This window comes from Dendrobates tinctorius, unplaced genomic scaffold (assembly GCF_039654945.1).
Source record: "Dendrobates tinctorius isolate UK_male_01 unplaced genomic scaffold, ASM3965494v1 ptg000104l, whole genome shotgun sequence".
Taxonomy (NCBI): Eukaryota; Metazoa; Chordata; class Amphibia; order Anura; family Dendrobatidae; genus Dendrobates; species Dendrobates tinctorius.
In genome coordinates, this window is record NW_027361772.1 from 3981160 (window position 1) to 3995288 (window position 14129).

The 14129-nt window shown below is 41.4% G+C and overlaps 1 protein-coding gene across 1 annotated transcript in view; it reads right to left on the reverse strand.

Moving 5' to 3' along the window:
* Nucleotides 1-460: 460 nt before the first annotated feature.
* The window catches only part of TGOLN2 (trans-golgi network protein 2), a 50827-nt gene continuing 37158 nt past the window's right edge, over nucleotides 461-14129 (reverse strand). Inside the window, exons 2-4 of the mRNA XM_073588611.1 lie at nucleotides 12255-13441; nucleotides 10693-10776; nucleotides 461-7824 (exon numbers count right to left, since the gene is read on the reverse strand). Of these exons, the coding sequence (XP_073444712.1) occupies nucleotides 7819-7824; nucleotides 10693-10776; nucleotides 12255-13441 (1277 nt within the window). The 3' untranslated portion in view covers nucleotides 461-7818. The remainder of the gene's footprint in view (nucleotides 7825-10692; nucleotides 10777-12254; nucleotides 13442-14129) is intronic.

The following is a 14129-nucleotide window of genomic DNA, read 5'->3' on the forward strand; positions in this document are numbered from 1 at the left end:
TCCATTTAATAGTACAACTCATCATGACATTCTAGAGAATTATATAGTCCAGCATCTCAATACATATAAAAATGTTCATAATGGAGGTAACCCGAGTGATCTCCTTAGCTGAACCGGGACAAAGAGGGTCTCGCTAATACAGCTTAATGCCCGCGAATTCTTGCAAAACCTACTGCAAAAGTATCCCAGAAGAGCAGTCAATGTTTTGGAGGAAAAGACGGATGGACGTACTTGTAGTTTGGAGAAACTGAAGACAAAAAGAAAAACAAAACAAAAAATATCTAAATCAAAGAGCGTCATAACGAATGCTACACATCCTCTTAGTTTAAGGGTATTTTACTCTAATGCCTCATGTCCTGTGGTATCAGAGAGGAAATAATCATGGACAACAGCTTTATCCAACCCCCAAAAATTAAGATTATTACACGAATGTACAGAAATGACCAGACAACCAGTCACAAAAGGTGCAAATTCCTCAGGTTTATTTAAATTGAACCAATATAACAAATAATTTCATCTGCCTATATTTGTATAAAGCACCATATTCACCTTCTTATTCCTGATTGCAGCCCTGTGACCTGAAGTGGTACAGATAGTTTCAATGATTTACATGGCATATGCGATAAACAATTCTATATTGATTGTAGTTTAAGCAACATTTTCCATAATGTACAAAAAAAACAAACAAAAACACCAGTAAATGACATCCTGAGTCATCTCCTTATTTAAAGGGGTATTCCCATCTCCAAGATCCTATCCCAATATGTAGTAGGTGTAATAATTAATAATAGCAGCAAATACTTTGTTACAATGTAGTATAGTTTTCTGGTTCACCATGTCCCTTTCCTCATGTGCAGGCATTACAGGACCTTAGGTATCCATGGTTACGACCACTGCTATACTGACAGCTAGTTGCTAGTGGTCATAACCATAGATACCCAAGGTCCTGTAATGTCTGCACATGAGGAAAGAGACATAGCAAATCAGAATAACTATACATTTTTAATTGGCGGTATTTGCTAATATTATTACACCTACTACATATTGGGAGGATCTTGGAGATGGAATACCGCTTTAAGGAAAGCTCTCCTGTCTGTTTTAGTAGTAAGGCTGCTTTTACACTTTCCGTATTTTTGTGGACCGATTCTGCGGCCTAAATAGATTTCTATGGGGCCGCAAAATCTGCCCCCAAAAATAACACGTTGCGCGGTATTTGCGGCCATGATAAAAGACCGAGCTCGCTCGATCTTTTTGACGGGGTACGGACACAGCCCCCACTGAAAATCAATGGGGCCACAAAAACAAACGGAAGTCTGTTTTTGCAGTGCACAGTCACTTCCGGTTTTACGTAACGCGTTTTTTTTTTTTTTCCCCAATACTATTTCCATAGAATTGGAAAAACGAAAAACAGCGATCCGCAAGCTTTTTTGCAGTCCGTTATTGCGGCAGACAGTAAAAATTGCGGCGATACGGCCTGCAAAAAAAAGCGGTAAGTGTAAAAGTAGCCTTACTTCTATTTCTCATGAAATGGCAACGCTAGAGGAGCTTTTCTTACAACTTTGTGCCTTTCCTTTATTATACCTCATGTAAAAGATGGAAAAAGTAGACAACCAATTGTTAACACCTCCCATGCCAATTAAGGGTGCCCCCTATATAGTCACAAATACTCAAAGCTAATTAGGCAGTATCAGGCCACGGTCAGACCGACGTATAAATGGGACCCCAACGCTTGGACTGCCCGCAGCTCTCCCGACCAGAGCGTGACAGCTGCATAGAAACACATGAAGCTGTCACGCTTGTGTCAGGAGAGCCGCGGCCAGGCCAAGCACTGCAGTCCGATCTCGGTCGGATTAATATGGCTGTCTGAAAGCGCCCTTCGTGTGTGTAGGGACACGTCCTGCTATAAGGAAAGGAATGATAACACCCAGTTGTAAAATTTTTCCACTTCCAGGGAAGAAAAATGGGAAACTCACTTTACACAGTTCCAATAAAGGATGCCCTAGAATGAGAAAAAAAAAAATAGCCTTAAAAAATACATGTCAGGGGTCGAGTGTGTGCAAATCTATTCAACAGTGATCTGTGACCGCGGGAATAGGAGAGGGAGTTCGGCCTCTTATCTGTTGGCATCCATGGTTCTTCTTTTGACTAGCAAGGCTGTGGACGCCATGAGGTAAAAATCCGTACTCCCATCCCACAGATCACTGCTGAGGCTTATGGAAGGAGACAAGATTATCGATTCGTACCACCTCTAGTCAAGAGAGATGACGGCTCCTCTATAAAGGGGTTGCCACTACTGATGAGCGAACATGCTTGGATAAGGTGTTATCTCGGCATGCTCCGGTGCTGTGTGTTGTCGGCGTGCTCAAATCCTATGTTCTCGTCCACGTGGCTGTTGAGCAATCCCGACATGTGTTGTAGCTAAGAAACAGGCAGGGGAATGTTTTACCTCACAGAAAGCATCCCGTGCTGTAATGTGCAAGTTTTTTTTTTTTTTTTTTAAACACATCCAAATGTAAAACTTATTTTTACTCGAAAATCTATTGATTAATGTTTACTTTGTTTGTGGGTCAACCCATTTTAGTTTTTTTTTTTATAAAGAAAATACTCCATGGAAATGTCTGCAAGGAAATATTTGTGGAATTGTCATCATTATCAAGTTCTCAGCCATTTTAAAAGAGAGTTGTATAATGGCGACATTTAGGAAACTCTGCACGCCATATAAACTGGTGCTTTATTGGTCCCTGAGACAAGTCACTGCCGGTGACCCGACAAACCTGTGGTACTCTTTCACCTAAACAAAGAGGAAGGTGGACATTTTGTAGCTCGCTAATTTCACTGGGCCTCATCTTTAAAAACTATAAAGTAGATATACAGGGAAGGAGTCGCCCGTGACAACCAAACTCCAGAGAAAATGAAACCGGTCATCTGATTGGCTGCTATGGGCAACTCTCACTGTGTGCCTGCACAGAGGCCACAAAATGTCCGCCTGTACCATGTACAGCAAACAGGCACCCACCTGATAACCACCACATACACACGTTACATCACAAATAAATTACAAAAATCAATTCTCACATCTGTATGTGGATACACAAATTCTACAAATGACGACATTCATATAAAGTCACAAAAAAATTAAAAAAAAAATAAAAAAAAAAATAAATCACATAATCAAGATCCTTATAACATGAGAAAGTATATATTTGGAGCCGCTTGGGTTAAAGGGACTGTCAGCACAGAACGACTGTTCAAACCAAGCACAGGTGCTCAATGCACCATGGCGGGGCCAAACATTTATTTCCCCCTGCTTGCTTTTCCTCCAATTCCGCCCTTCTCTGGCTCTATGAAGCCAGAGCAGTGAAAAAAACATGGCTGTAGAGATCGAGGGCAAACAAGTAAGTGGGGAGGTGTATTGTTATGTGTAGCATGGGGCGGAGGGACTTGGTTTGAACAGTCATCCTGTGCTGAGAAGAGGCCTTTTAGGGTGGAGGATATGACACATTGTTATCACAGATAGAGGAAAAAGTGCAGAAACTGGAAACAAATGTCAGTTTTTGGAAATGTCCGGCAACCGTATTGTAATCGGAGTGTGGCCAAGTTTTGTCACAATCATACATCGCATGACACTTCGCACCTCCCTACAGTCCCTACTGCTTCAGTATCTGGATACAATAATGCTAGTTGATAAATCGGTATTTTCCAGTGTGTATTGTACAGTAGCATGGGGCGGGGGGAACCCAAAATATTTTTCTACATGTAGCAGCCATAGCTAAGGAATAATGTGACAGTGCTGCATGGTGATCGCAACTCTGCAACAAACATTATTTTATAGAGGCGACTCTACTGTATGTGATCGCTTCAGTACAGGTCAGAAACTCATAATTATATATTAGTGGTACAAGGCACAAGCCTCAACTGATTGAAGGGTCATCCTTGCAAAAAAAAAAACAAACAACTTTGCAATATACTTGTTATGAACAATCCTAACCATTTGTAATGTTACAGTTCACTACTCAGCACCTAGGCTACCAGCCACCACTGCAGTCTAGCAGCGGTGGCCGAACATGCTCGGAAACTTTTTCTAGAGAGCTTGTAAGCGCTGTTCTGAAGCTGGTGCAAATGTTTTAATTCCCAATCCATCCCGAGTGCTCCACCGAGGCTGTAGAGACAACAATGGCATGCACAGTCCGGACCACCAGCATGACTATGCCACAGGTCCGAACTATCAATCCTGCAGAAGTGCAAGCAGGAAGCCCAATAAGCAGTGCGCATCTGCAGAGGATTAGACAACCTCGTTAATGGCAAGTATATTACCGCAATGTGTGAGGATCTATTCCCTATGACTATGGTCAAGGAAGATTTCTATCAAAAGAAAAAAAAATACAAATATATATATATAGCACTGGTACGATTTATTTAGCTCTGTAAATCACATTATTCTGTCTCTGCTTTATACTTTAGCCAAGTAGATACATTCTTTTAACCATACAAAGACACAGACTTAAAATTGGCCTGAGGAAGATGACGAAACCAGCGTCGGGGAGTGGGACACGCAGCTATTCACATTCATGTAAGCATATTGTGCTACAATTGTTGCCGATCGCGGGTGCAGCGTTATTTGCAAACACAGATTTTTATATAGCAGTGCTATTAATTTTGTTGGGGCACTCAGAATTCTGTCGCAAGAATCGCTACCTAGCGGCTTCGGACAATTGAAGGGAGAGTGAGTTTTGCTCTTTGTGGTATGGTGTCCATGTGGAGACTTTTTTTGAATCTGTATTACCATGAATGCTATTTTGAGCTATAGGTACATATTCATACGGCTTACTGCATGGTAAAAAATATTTTTTCCATATTTGTATTTTTTCCATAGCATTTTCATCAATTGTACAGCATTTATGATCTCTCCATTGTCCAATATTAATGAACTCTTGGATTTACATAGCTTTGTACGTGTCTTATAACAGAGGTTTTCCATGTTTGTTTGTTTTTTAATATTTATCAATAAATGAATGATTTTTTTATTGTTTGTGCATAGTGCCTTTTCTGTCTTGGGGTTATTATCACTACCTATGGGACGGACGGGATTTGGCATATCCTCATGCTGTAGTGTTCAAGATCAGATTTCTGGGGATAATCTTTAGTTTACTTTTGGAAACCATTTTATTACATATTATTCAGGGATTTCCATATATAGTGAAGCTGACTGTAGCTCTGTCCAATGGTTGGCTCACTTACACATCAGGAGGTGAGTGGCGCTGATGATGTCTCACACCTGCCGGGGAGAGTGCATAACCAGGAGGTATCGTGACGAACAGGACGAGTGCAATGCCTGACGATCGTGCATGTGATGTCATCAGTGCCACTCACCCGCCATCATACATACGAGCGGCGCTGGCCAATCCTTTCACTCTACTGTAATACGTATGGAGGGGCCCTGACTCACATTTTTCCGTTCTGACATCTTCTAAAACCACTGAATTGGGGCGAATGATAGATGTTTTACATTTTTTAGTTGTAAATTGTCACACTGAAGAGAGTAAGATTGTTTCGCCAACAACAGGGAATATCGCCGCTGTAAAAACCTAATTTTGCATTCCCTACCAGGGCATAGGGACTTCACAGAGGAGGGTCTTCTGCTCGGACGCTCTTCTAATAAAAGTTTGCATCAAAACCACAGTAAAAACCTCAAGCAGCTGGTCTCCCGTTCCAAAAAAAAAAAAAAAAAAAAAGTCTCATACATGCATTTCCATACAGATTATGGTCATATAATTCTCTAAGCTGAACTAAAACCACCTATTAATAAGCATTATAATGTATTCCAATGAAAGTCACCATTTTATGACACATTAATCTACCACATAATGAACAGTTATATACCAAATTCAATCTTTTTACATAGTGCAAAACACAATTCTAAATTCTGTTCCTATCAGGTCCGTTTCATACGTCCGAAATTCACGATGTCCTGCAAGTCTGTGGGTCTACTGACCCAAACTCAACAGCCTTGTGTAATACCCATGAGGCTACCGAGTTCAGCCAAGAGGCCCATCGCTGGTTCGGACATTCCTGTCTGTACTCGGTCACTGAATGTCAGATGCGTGAAACCGGCCTGAAGAGTCAGGCTACCGCTTGACCACATTTGTCATGGTGCTCAGTGAGGCAGGTCAAGCACCAAGGTCGACAAAGATCAGTAATGGATCAAGTTGTTCATAGGTCCTAATAGAATTTTATCTACATAGTGAATATGTTGAACCCTCCATATAAACAATGGGACAGTAATGGGGCAAACTCAACCCTGACCAATATATATGTACCTGGGCTGGACTACCAGAGGGAACATTGCACCTCAAAAAAAAAAAAAAAGGTGTAAAGTCTGCACCCACTGTGAGATGCACGACACATCTGGCGCTAATACTACGTACCCACCTGGATCTGATACAAAGAGGATTTCTGTCGCTGGTTACAGTACCAGCATTGTAGATTGAGGCGCCCACACCTATTTGACCAAAGTTGTCGACTCTTACAATATCGGAACACAATCTAACGAATAGGAGGTCCTATTGACTCACCCCCAACAGATGATGTTGGGGAAGAGAAGGATCTGGGCAGCTGAATTTCAGTGGACACTCCTTTTGTTCTCCGCTGATAAGATAAGCTGCTGCCAGAGGTATTACTAGGCCCATAACTAGTGTGTGTGGGGCCTCAAGCTTTTCCAAAAAAAACGGAGAAAAAAAAAAAAAAAAAAAAAAATCAGCTGCAAAAATTGGAACATTGATGCAGATTTCAATTCCACAGCATATCAAGTTATGTGGCGGATTTCACCACAGATAGCTTTCTAAAATGGTTATATAATATAGCACAGTTTCTCTCGCCAAGACGTGTAAAACATTTCCTGCAAAGATCTAATGCAAGCCCTTGAGGTGCCCTCTTTTCTCAGCCTGTTTAAAATTGTAGGCAGCCATTGTTTGGCCATCACATTGCCAGAAAAGGAGGGCGATAACCATCATTACAGCTGGGAAATCTACCTTTTAGTACAGTAATATGTACGGGAACAAGTCTGAATGCTGTGTGAACAAGGTGAGAGACAGAACTCTGATGGTGTCTACATCAGTTGCCATCCAATGGATGGATATAATTATGGCCACAAGCAAATAGGATGTGTAACCACATGACAGAAAATGAGCATTTTCCTGGCAGCTGTCTCTCGCAACCCCACTATATACAATAATGTTCAGTATGGTCGATCACTCGTGTTCTTATTGAGGAGAAAGGAGTAAGCCACTGCCACATTCTCCTGGCGGTGGCTTATCTTCCCTGAGAACAAAAGGATCGTGAGATTACATTTTAACTGCCCGATCCTTCATCACATATTGGGTGGGGTGTCAGGAGACCGTCATACACATCAGATAAAGGTCTGCTGATCTTCTAATGTGTTTTGGGTCCTGGTATTTGTGTGTGATCCTATTAAATGTTTAATCTTACACTCTCGTACCTTAAGTACAATATTAATTCTAGTGCCACTCAGGGGGTGGAACATTACATTTCCCATACAGCATTTACTCGGATTTTGGAAATCATTCAGACAGGTCTAGTGAGAGATTTGTGAATCTGCAAATATAGCTCAAGAGTGATCTACCACAGATAGTGACCGCTTCTCTCCCAAAGACGGGTCTAGAAGTACACAGGTGAGTAATCGATAAAACTAGGGTGGCACTGGGTGCTATAATCACTGGCATACATAAGTGGAGTGTTATCTGTGACAATTCTGCATGGCAAGATCCTGGAGGACGCATTGTACTGAAGGCAGCAGATGGGTCAAATCTGAAAAATATAAGTATAAAAGTTATAAGGCTTCATGTATTTGGTCTTCCGATGTAATACAACATATTCACAATGTGCCGCGTGGCTAAAAGGAGCCTTGTGCTTCCCGCTATGGTCAATGAACTTCAGTGCATACAGCTCCCTCTATGGGTGAAGGTGCAGAACTGCTTTACTCGGAAAGAAGTCATGAGGTGGAGTCATAGTCCCACGTAATGCTTCAGAAAAAGTTTTCTAAAGTTGACCGTTCCTTTGCACCTCTTATGGCAGGGGAACTTTGCACAGGGCCTGTTGGATTCTCAGACATAAATATATAAACTCATTTCTATGTCGCAGCCTTTTGCACCATTTTCTGGATTATGATTCTTTTTCTTCTATGACAGACCTGCTGCAGCTTTCATCTCCACGTCTCAAGGACCATGATCTTTTTAGGATTTGGCAGACTTGGCTCCAAGGGGCCCACGGGTTGCCATGACAGGCAGAGGCCTGATGAAGGCCCACGTTGCAGTCATCTGGGTTCTTCTGTTACAAGCTGGCCTTCACAGAAGACCATCATTTTCACTATACATTGCAATACCAAAGTATTGTAGTATACAGAACAACCAAGCAACACGATTGAAGATTTGAGTTTTCTGGAATAAATTTTATTTTAATGCAAATATCCTCTCCAGAGAGGAAGAGGCCTAGAACTCTGGTGTCAACTATTGGAAGTAGCAATCCAAAATTTCAAACCTTTAATGAGCCTTGCCATATGGGTTGGGATAAAAACCAAACAAGAATCTCAATTTGAAGACACGTGTTTGGGGGTGATGGCCCTCCTCAGTGCAAAGCAGGAGATCTGATTTGGCCAAGTGAGAGACTCTGACTGCTGTCTAAGGGATAACATCTCTCCTTGTGGAGAGTGACATGCCAGAGTAAGAAGACTTATAGGCCATACAATGCTTTTCTGGGAAATTAAATATGTAGTCTCTTCAGAGAGGAAGATGGGAAGAGGACTTGAATTCTAGGGCCAACTATTGGAAATAGCAATCCTAAAAGTCATTAATATTGATCCATTAATGAGCCTTGCCACATGACTTGTGATGAAATCAATTAGCAGACACATGGACTCAGGGTGTTGCCCCTTGTCAGTGCAAAGCATGAGATCTGATTTGGCAGTATGAAAGCCGTCTGATCGGGGTGTAAAGGCGCTTTAACCAGGGCTGTGGAGTCGGAGTCGTGGAGTCGGTGCTCATTTTGGTGGAGTCGGAGTCGGAGTTGGAATAAAATGGACCGACTCCGACTCCTAAAATATTTAATAAATTGGGTACAGTAATTCAATGCAGGATGTGCTGAATATTTTTTCATAGGAGTTTGGGAAAGTTATGAAATGTCCTATAAATGGCTGTTATATTCCTGATCTAAGGCTACATTCACACACAGCGTTTTTCCTGTGTTTTTTGAGGATACGTTTTTCAGCTGCAAAAGCTGATCATCTTTTTAAAAAACTGCATCACCTGAAAGGTTTTTGAGCTCATAGATAATGTTTTCAATAGCAAAAGCAGATTAGAAATCTGCTCTATCTATCCATTTATCCATATCTGTCTATCCATATCGTATCTGTACCAAAAAGAATGAAAACCGGGTAGTACACCAATATATATTCTGTTCTATATAAATATCTTGATTATTGGATCATAAAAATGATTAAATGTCTGAGGTTCACATTGTACTACAATAAATTTTTCACTTAAATATAAGCAATATGTGTGGGAGTCGGATTCGGAGTCGTGGAGTCGGAGTCGGTGTAAGGGAAATTGAGGAGTCGGAGTCGCAGGTTTGGCTTACCGACTCCACAGCCCTGGCTTTAACACTGTGTTTTGGCACCTGTTCGTTGCTCCCATAGGGGCTTACGTCCAACATCTTGCAAAACGGGACTTTTTGCCGTGCATCATTTTCAGGGGTGTATGCCTACTGAAGGCGGACACTCAAACATCGTAGATACAGTTCTCCATAGACGTATACGAGCACAAACTGTTCTCTCTCATCTCAGTAATGGGAAAATCCGTCTTCACCGAATACAGAGTTTACAAAGTAAAAAATCAGTCTAGTAGGAGAACATTGTAACATTTCTTATCAGAAAAAAATGCTAAGTTTCTAATGTGTACTACTGATATATGAAACCGATGGCTACTCTTTAAGGAGTGTTCCCAGAATTGAAACATACCGACTATATACAGATTCATTAATAAGTGTCTGATAATTAAAGGTGCCACCAGTAGGACCTCCACCAATCACACTGTACAAGGCTACATCCATAAGTCTCATAAACTTGGAATAAAGCAGCAACACCTGTGTTCAACCACTTCATTCAATCTGGGGACATGGGCCATTGTTCTCATGATCATAAGGTTCCAGTGATCAGACACTTTTAGGCTGTGTGCTCACGCTGCGGATTAGGTGCGGATTCATCCGCGCGGATTTTATAAAATCCGCAGGTGAAACCGCAGGTCAAAAGACCTGCGGTTTTACCTGCGGATTGCTCTGCGGTTTTTCATCTCCTCAATGGAGGAGATGGCAAACCGCAGGAGAATCCGCAGAAAGAATTGACATGTCAATTCTTTCTGCGGATTGAAAACCGCAGATAATCCGCGCGGAAAATTCCGCACCGTCTGCACTGCGGTTTTTGATTCCCATAGGGAATCATGGTACTGTACACCGCAGCAGAAACTGCTGCGGGTCCGCAGCGGCCAAAACCGCTGCGGAACCGCAGCAAAATCCGCAGCGTGTGCACACAGCCTTAATCTATTCTGTGGCTAGGTAATTAATGCTGATTCTTAGAAAATCCCTTAAAGAATTATTTGCTGTACTACACATTCACATCACTCTCACCTTATGCTCCAATCTCTGGTAGTCCCCTGAATTTGGCCGCCTACCACCTTTTGCGCGCCTTCCTTCAAGTGCAAAAGCGATAATCTAAGAACGGCAAAAAACAAACATGTCGTTACTCGCTCATGAAATAAAATACAGATAACACTTAGTAAAACATTTTAGTACTAAATGTGACAGCTTGTGTAAGACTTCCTGACTCAGAGTTGGAAAAAATATCACTGTCAGGGAAAAAAAGAGCGAGTATGCAGCATGGAAACACAAGAGATCTGTACTGCTGTCTTACTTAATGCTGGATCATGTTATATAAAAAGTAAAGCGAGTGATTTCTGTAAGATTTGATACAGCCTTCGGCTCAATGTAGAGTGGCCCTGTAAGCGAGCAACTATATTCTGCGCTCGCTGAAAAACCCTTTAGAAACAGCTGTGTCCTCCTCTACCAAATTAACTTTCAGAAGCAGTCATCTCCTGCTGTTGTATAACCTTTCGGAAATAGCTATGTACTACAGCTCTTACAGATTAACACTGTAGAAGCAGCTATGGCCTGAACTTGTAAAGCAACCACTTAGAATGGAATCATCTTCTAAAATAATAAACCTTTAGAAGCAGCTACGCCCTCCTGGTTCAGCTAGGGATTACATTGCATGACTGATTAATAATATTCTGTATAAAGTTCAGAATCCTTGCTAAAGGGGTTGCTGCGCTGACGTCATGTCAAACGACAATCAGTGAGCTCAGTGGCTCAGAGAGGAATGTTCCGTCTACACTGGAGTTCCCTGCTCAAAGCTGTTGAGTTCACCGAGCAGCAGTGGAGACTTGTCTGTGAAGGCGAGCACAAGCATAGTCTAGTTTATTTTTAACAGTTAAATGCTGAGAGGGAGGCAAAATAAACAAAATATAGAATTGATGTTTTGGTCGTTCATTTATTTCCAAAGAGTTTAATAAAAAAAAAAAAAAAAACACCAAAACAAACAAACAGAATGTCACCATAAAATATTACCAATGAAAACTGCAGCAAAAAATAAGCTGATTTTCCCTGATGGGAAACTGAAACTTATGACTCTCAGAATAGGGTGACTCAGGAACCAATTTTTTTTTTTTTTTTTCCTCTCTCTTCAGAGTGCAAAAAGTGTACAAAATTAAGAAAAATACATAAAACCATTAAAATTTGGCATTGCAGATAAGTGCTGACCCACAACTTTATTTGTGCAGCACAATAAATAGCTGAAACTTTAAAAAGAAAAAAAGCATAATATATCTATCTCTCAAAATGAAGCCACTTACACACAACTCATCGGAAAAAAGCCATCATATGACTAGGTCTCCCAAAAAAATAAATAACGTAAGGTTTTGGCTCCTTTAATGCGACAATAAGTATAAAAAAAAAAAAAAAAAAAAAGAAGATTCTGTCGTAAAAGGCAAAACTGTGATGCCAAAGGATAATGATGATAGGTATGTGGGAAAAGTCTTATAATTTTATCTACTGTCATATCTATATTTTTCTTAAACTGATATGTCCACTTTAAAGTAGTAATTAAATAATAAAAAATAAATTACATGATATACCTTGCGTTTGTTGTGATAAGCTACGTACAGTACTGCAACAAGAATGGCTGACGTAACCAGATAGGCAAAGAAATGGCTGCTTTCTGACTCCTCCTGAAGACCAATGTTTTTCTGATCATGAGATGGATTTTTTCCTTGTTGGATTGATATTTCTTCATTAACATCACCATCATTATCAGCATTAGGTTCCAAATCGTCACTTTCATCATCATTTATTTGAATACCTCCTCCATCTTGCTCTTCTTCATTATCATCCACATTAGGCTCTTCTTTCTGATTATCCATTTGATCCTTCTCTTTTTTTGAAGACTTGTTTTCCTCATTGGCCTTATTTTCTTCAGTCAGCACCCCATCACCATCCTTCTTCTCTTGTGCATTTTTGGCATCATCACCTTGACCCGGCAGCTCCTTACCATCCTTCTTCTCTTGTGCATTTTTGGCATCACCACCTTGACCCGGCAGCTCCTTACCATCCTTCTTCTCTTGTGCATTTTTGGCATCATCACCTTGACCCGGCAGCTCCTTACCATCCTTCTTCTCTTGTGCATTTTTGACATTACCATCTTGACCCTGCAGCTCCTTACCATCCTTCTCTTGTGCATTTTTGGCATCACCACCTTGACCCTGCAGCTCTTTACCATCCTTCTGCTCTTGTGCATTTTTGGCATCACCACCTTGACCCTGCAGCTCCTTACCATCCTTCTTCTCTTCTGCATTTCTGGCATCACCACCTTGACCCTGCAGCTCCTTATCCTTCTTCTCTTGTGCCTTTTTGGCATCATCACCTTGAGCCTGCAGCTCCTTAGCCTTCTTGGCCTTACTGTCTGCAGAGTGCATCACATCACTAGCCTCCTTGTCGTGCGTCTTACTAGCCTTAACATCTTCAGATTCTACCTCCTCAATCTCCTTTTTCTCTCCATCTGGTTCCACTTTCTTGGGGTCTTCCTCTTCAGTCTGTCCCTCCTGCTGGGCCTTTTCTTTTGTAGGTTGTGGCCCATCATTAGTCTTCTCTGGATCAGACTGTGCGTGTTCTTTGTCCACATCTTTCGGCTCCGTTTCAGGCTGGCTCTTGGGTAGGGCATTTTCTTGCTCTTTCGGCACAGGATTCTCCAGTTTCAGCTTGTCATCCACCTGAGGGTCTGGCTTTCCCACCTCTTGATTATTCACTGACTCTTCTACAGGTGCAGCTGATTAATGAAAAAAAAAAAAAAAAAAAAAAAAAATATATGAGTAGTTAAGACACTGTTCAATAACATATCCACAACATTATAAACAATCTCCTCTACAGACAGAACATAAAAAATTAAAGACCTGTCAAGTCCCCATGGTGACCACTAATATTATGTGATCTAGTTTCCCTTTAAAATGTAGTGGGAAATTTGACAAAACCATTGTAATCGTTTTTTTTAGTTAATTTCTACTTTTTCTTTGCTTGTTGCTAGTGTCTTGTCAGTAAAGCCTATGTTTTATATGTATCCAGTCCAAGTACACAAGCTGGCTGAGTGAGCCCGCGGGTGACGTGAGCAGGCAGATAGGGCTTAGGTGACTGTGGAACTCGTATCTATGACTGAGCTGTGGCCATGTGCTGCAAGATACGTCTTGGCAGAAAAAAAAAAAAAAATCCACTTAATACCGGTGTGAGCCAAATAGAAAAGAAGGGCAAAGTGACAGACTACAATGAGAGAAGACATTATATGATTCAAAGATCTAAGGCTGGTTTCACAGTAGCGCTTATCGCGCAGCGCGTTGTGCGCTATCGGGCGCATGCGCAATGCTCCCCTATCTTTAACGTGGCGGGCGCATGGTCTAGCGCTTGCACACGTTCATCAGCATTTTCGTGCGCTGCGCGTTTTCCAGGTGCGCGCCCAGACGCGC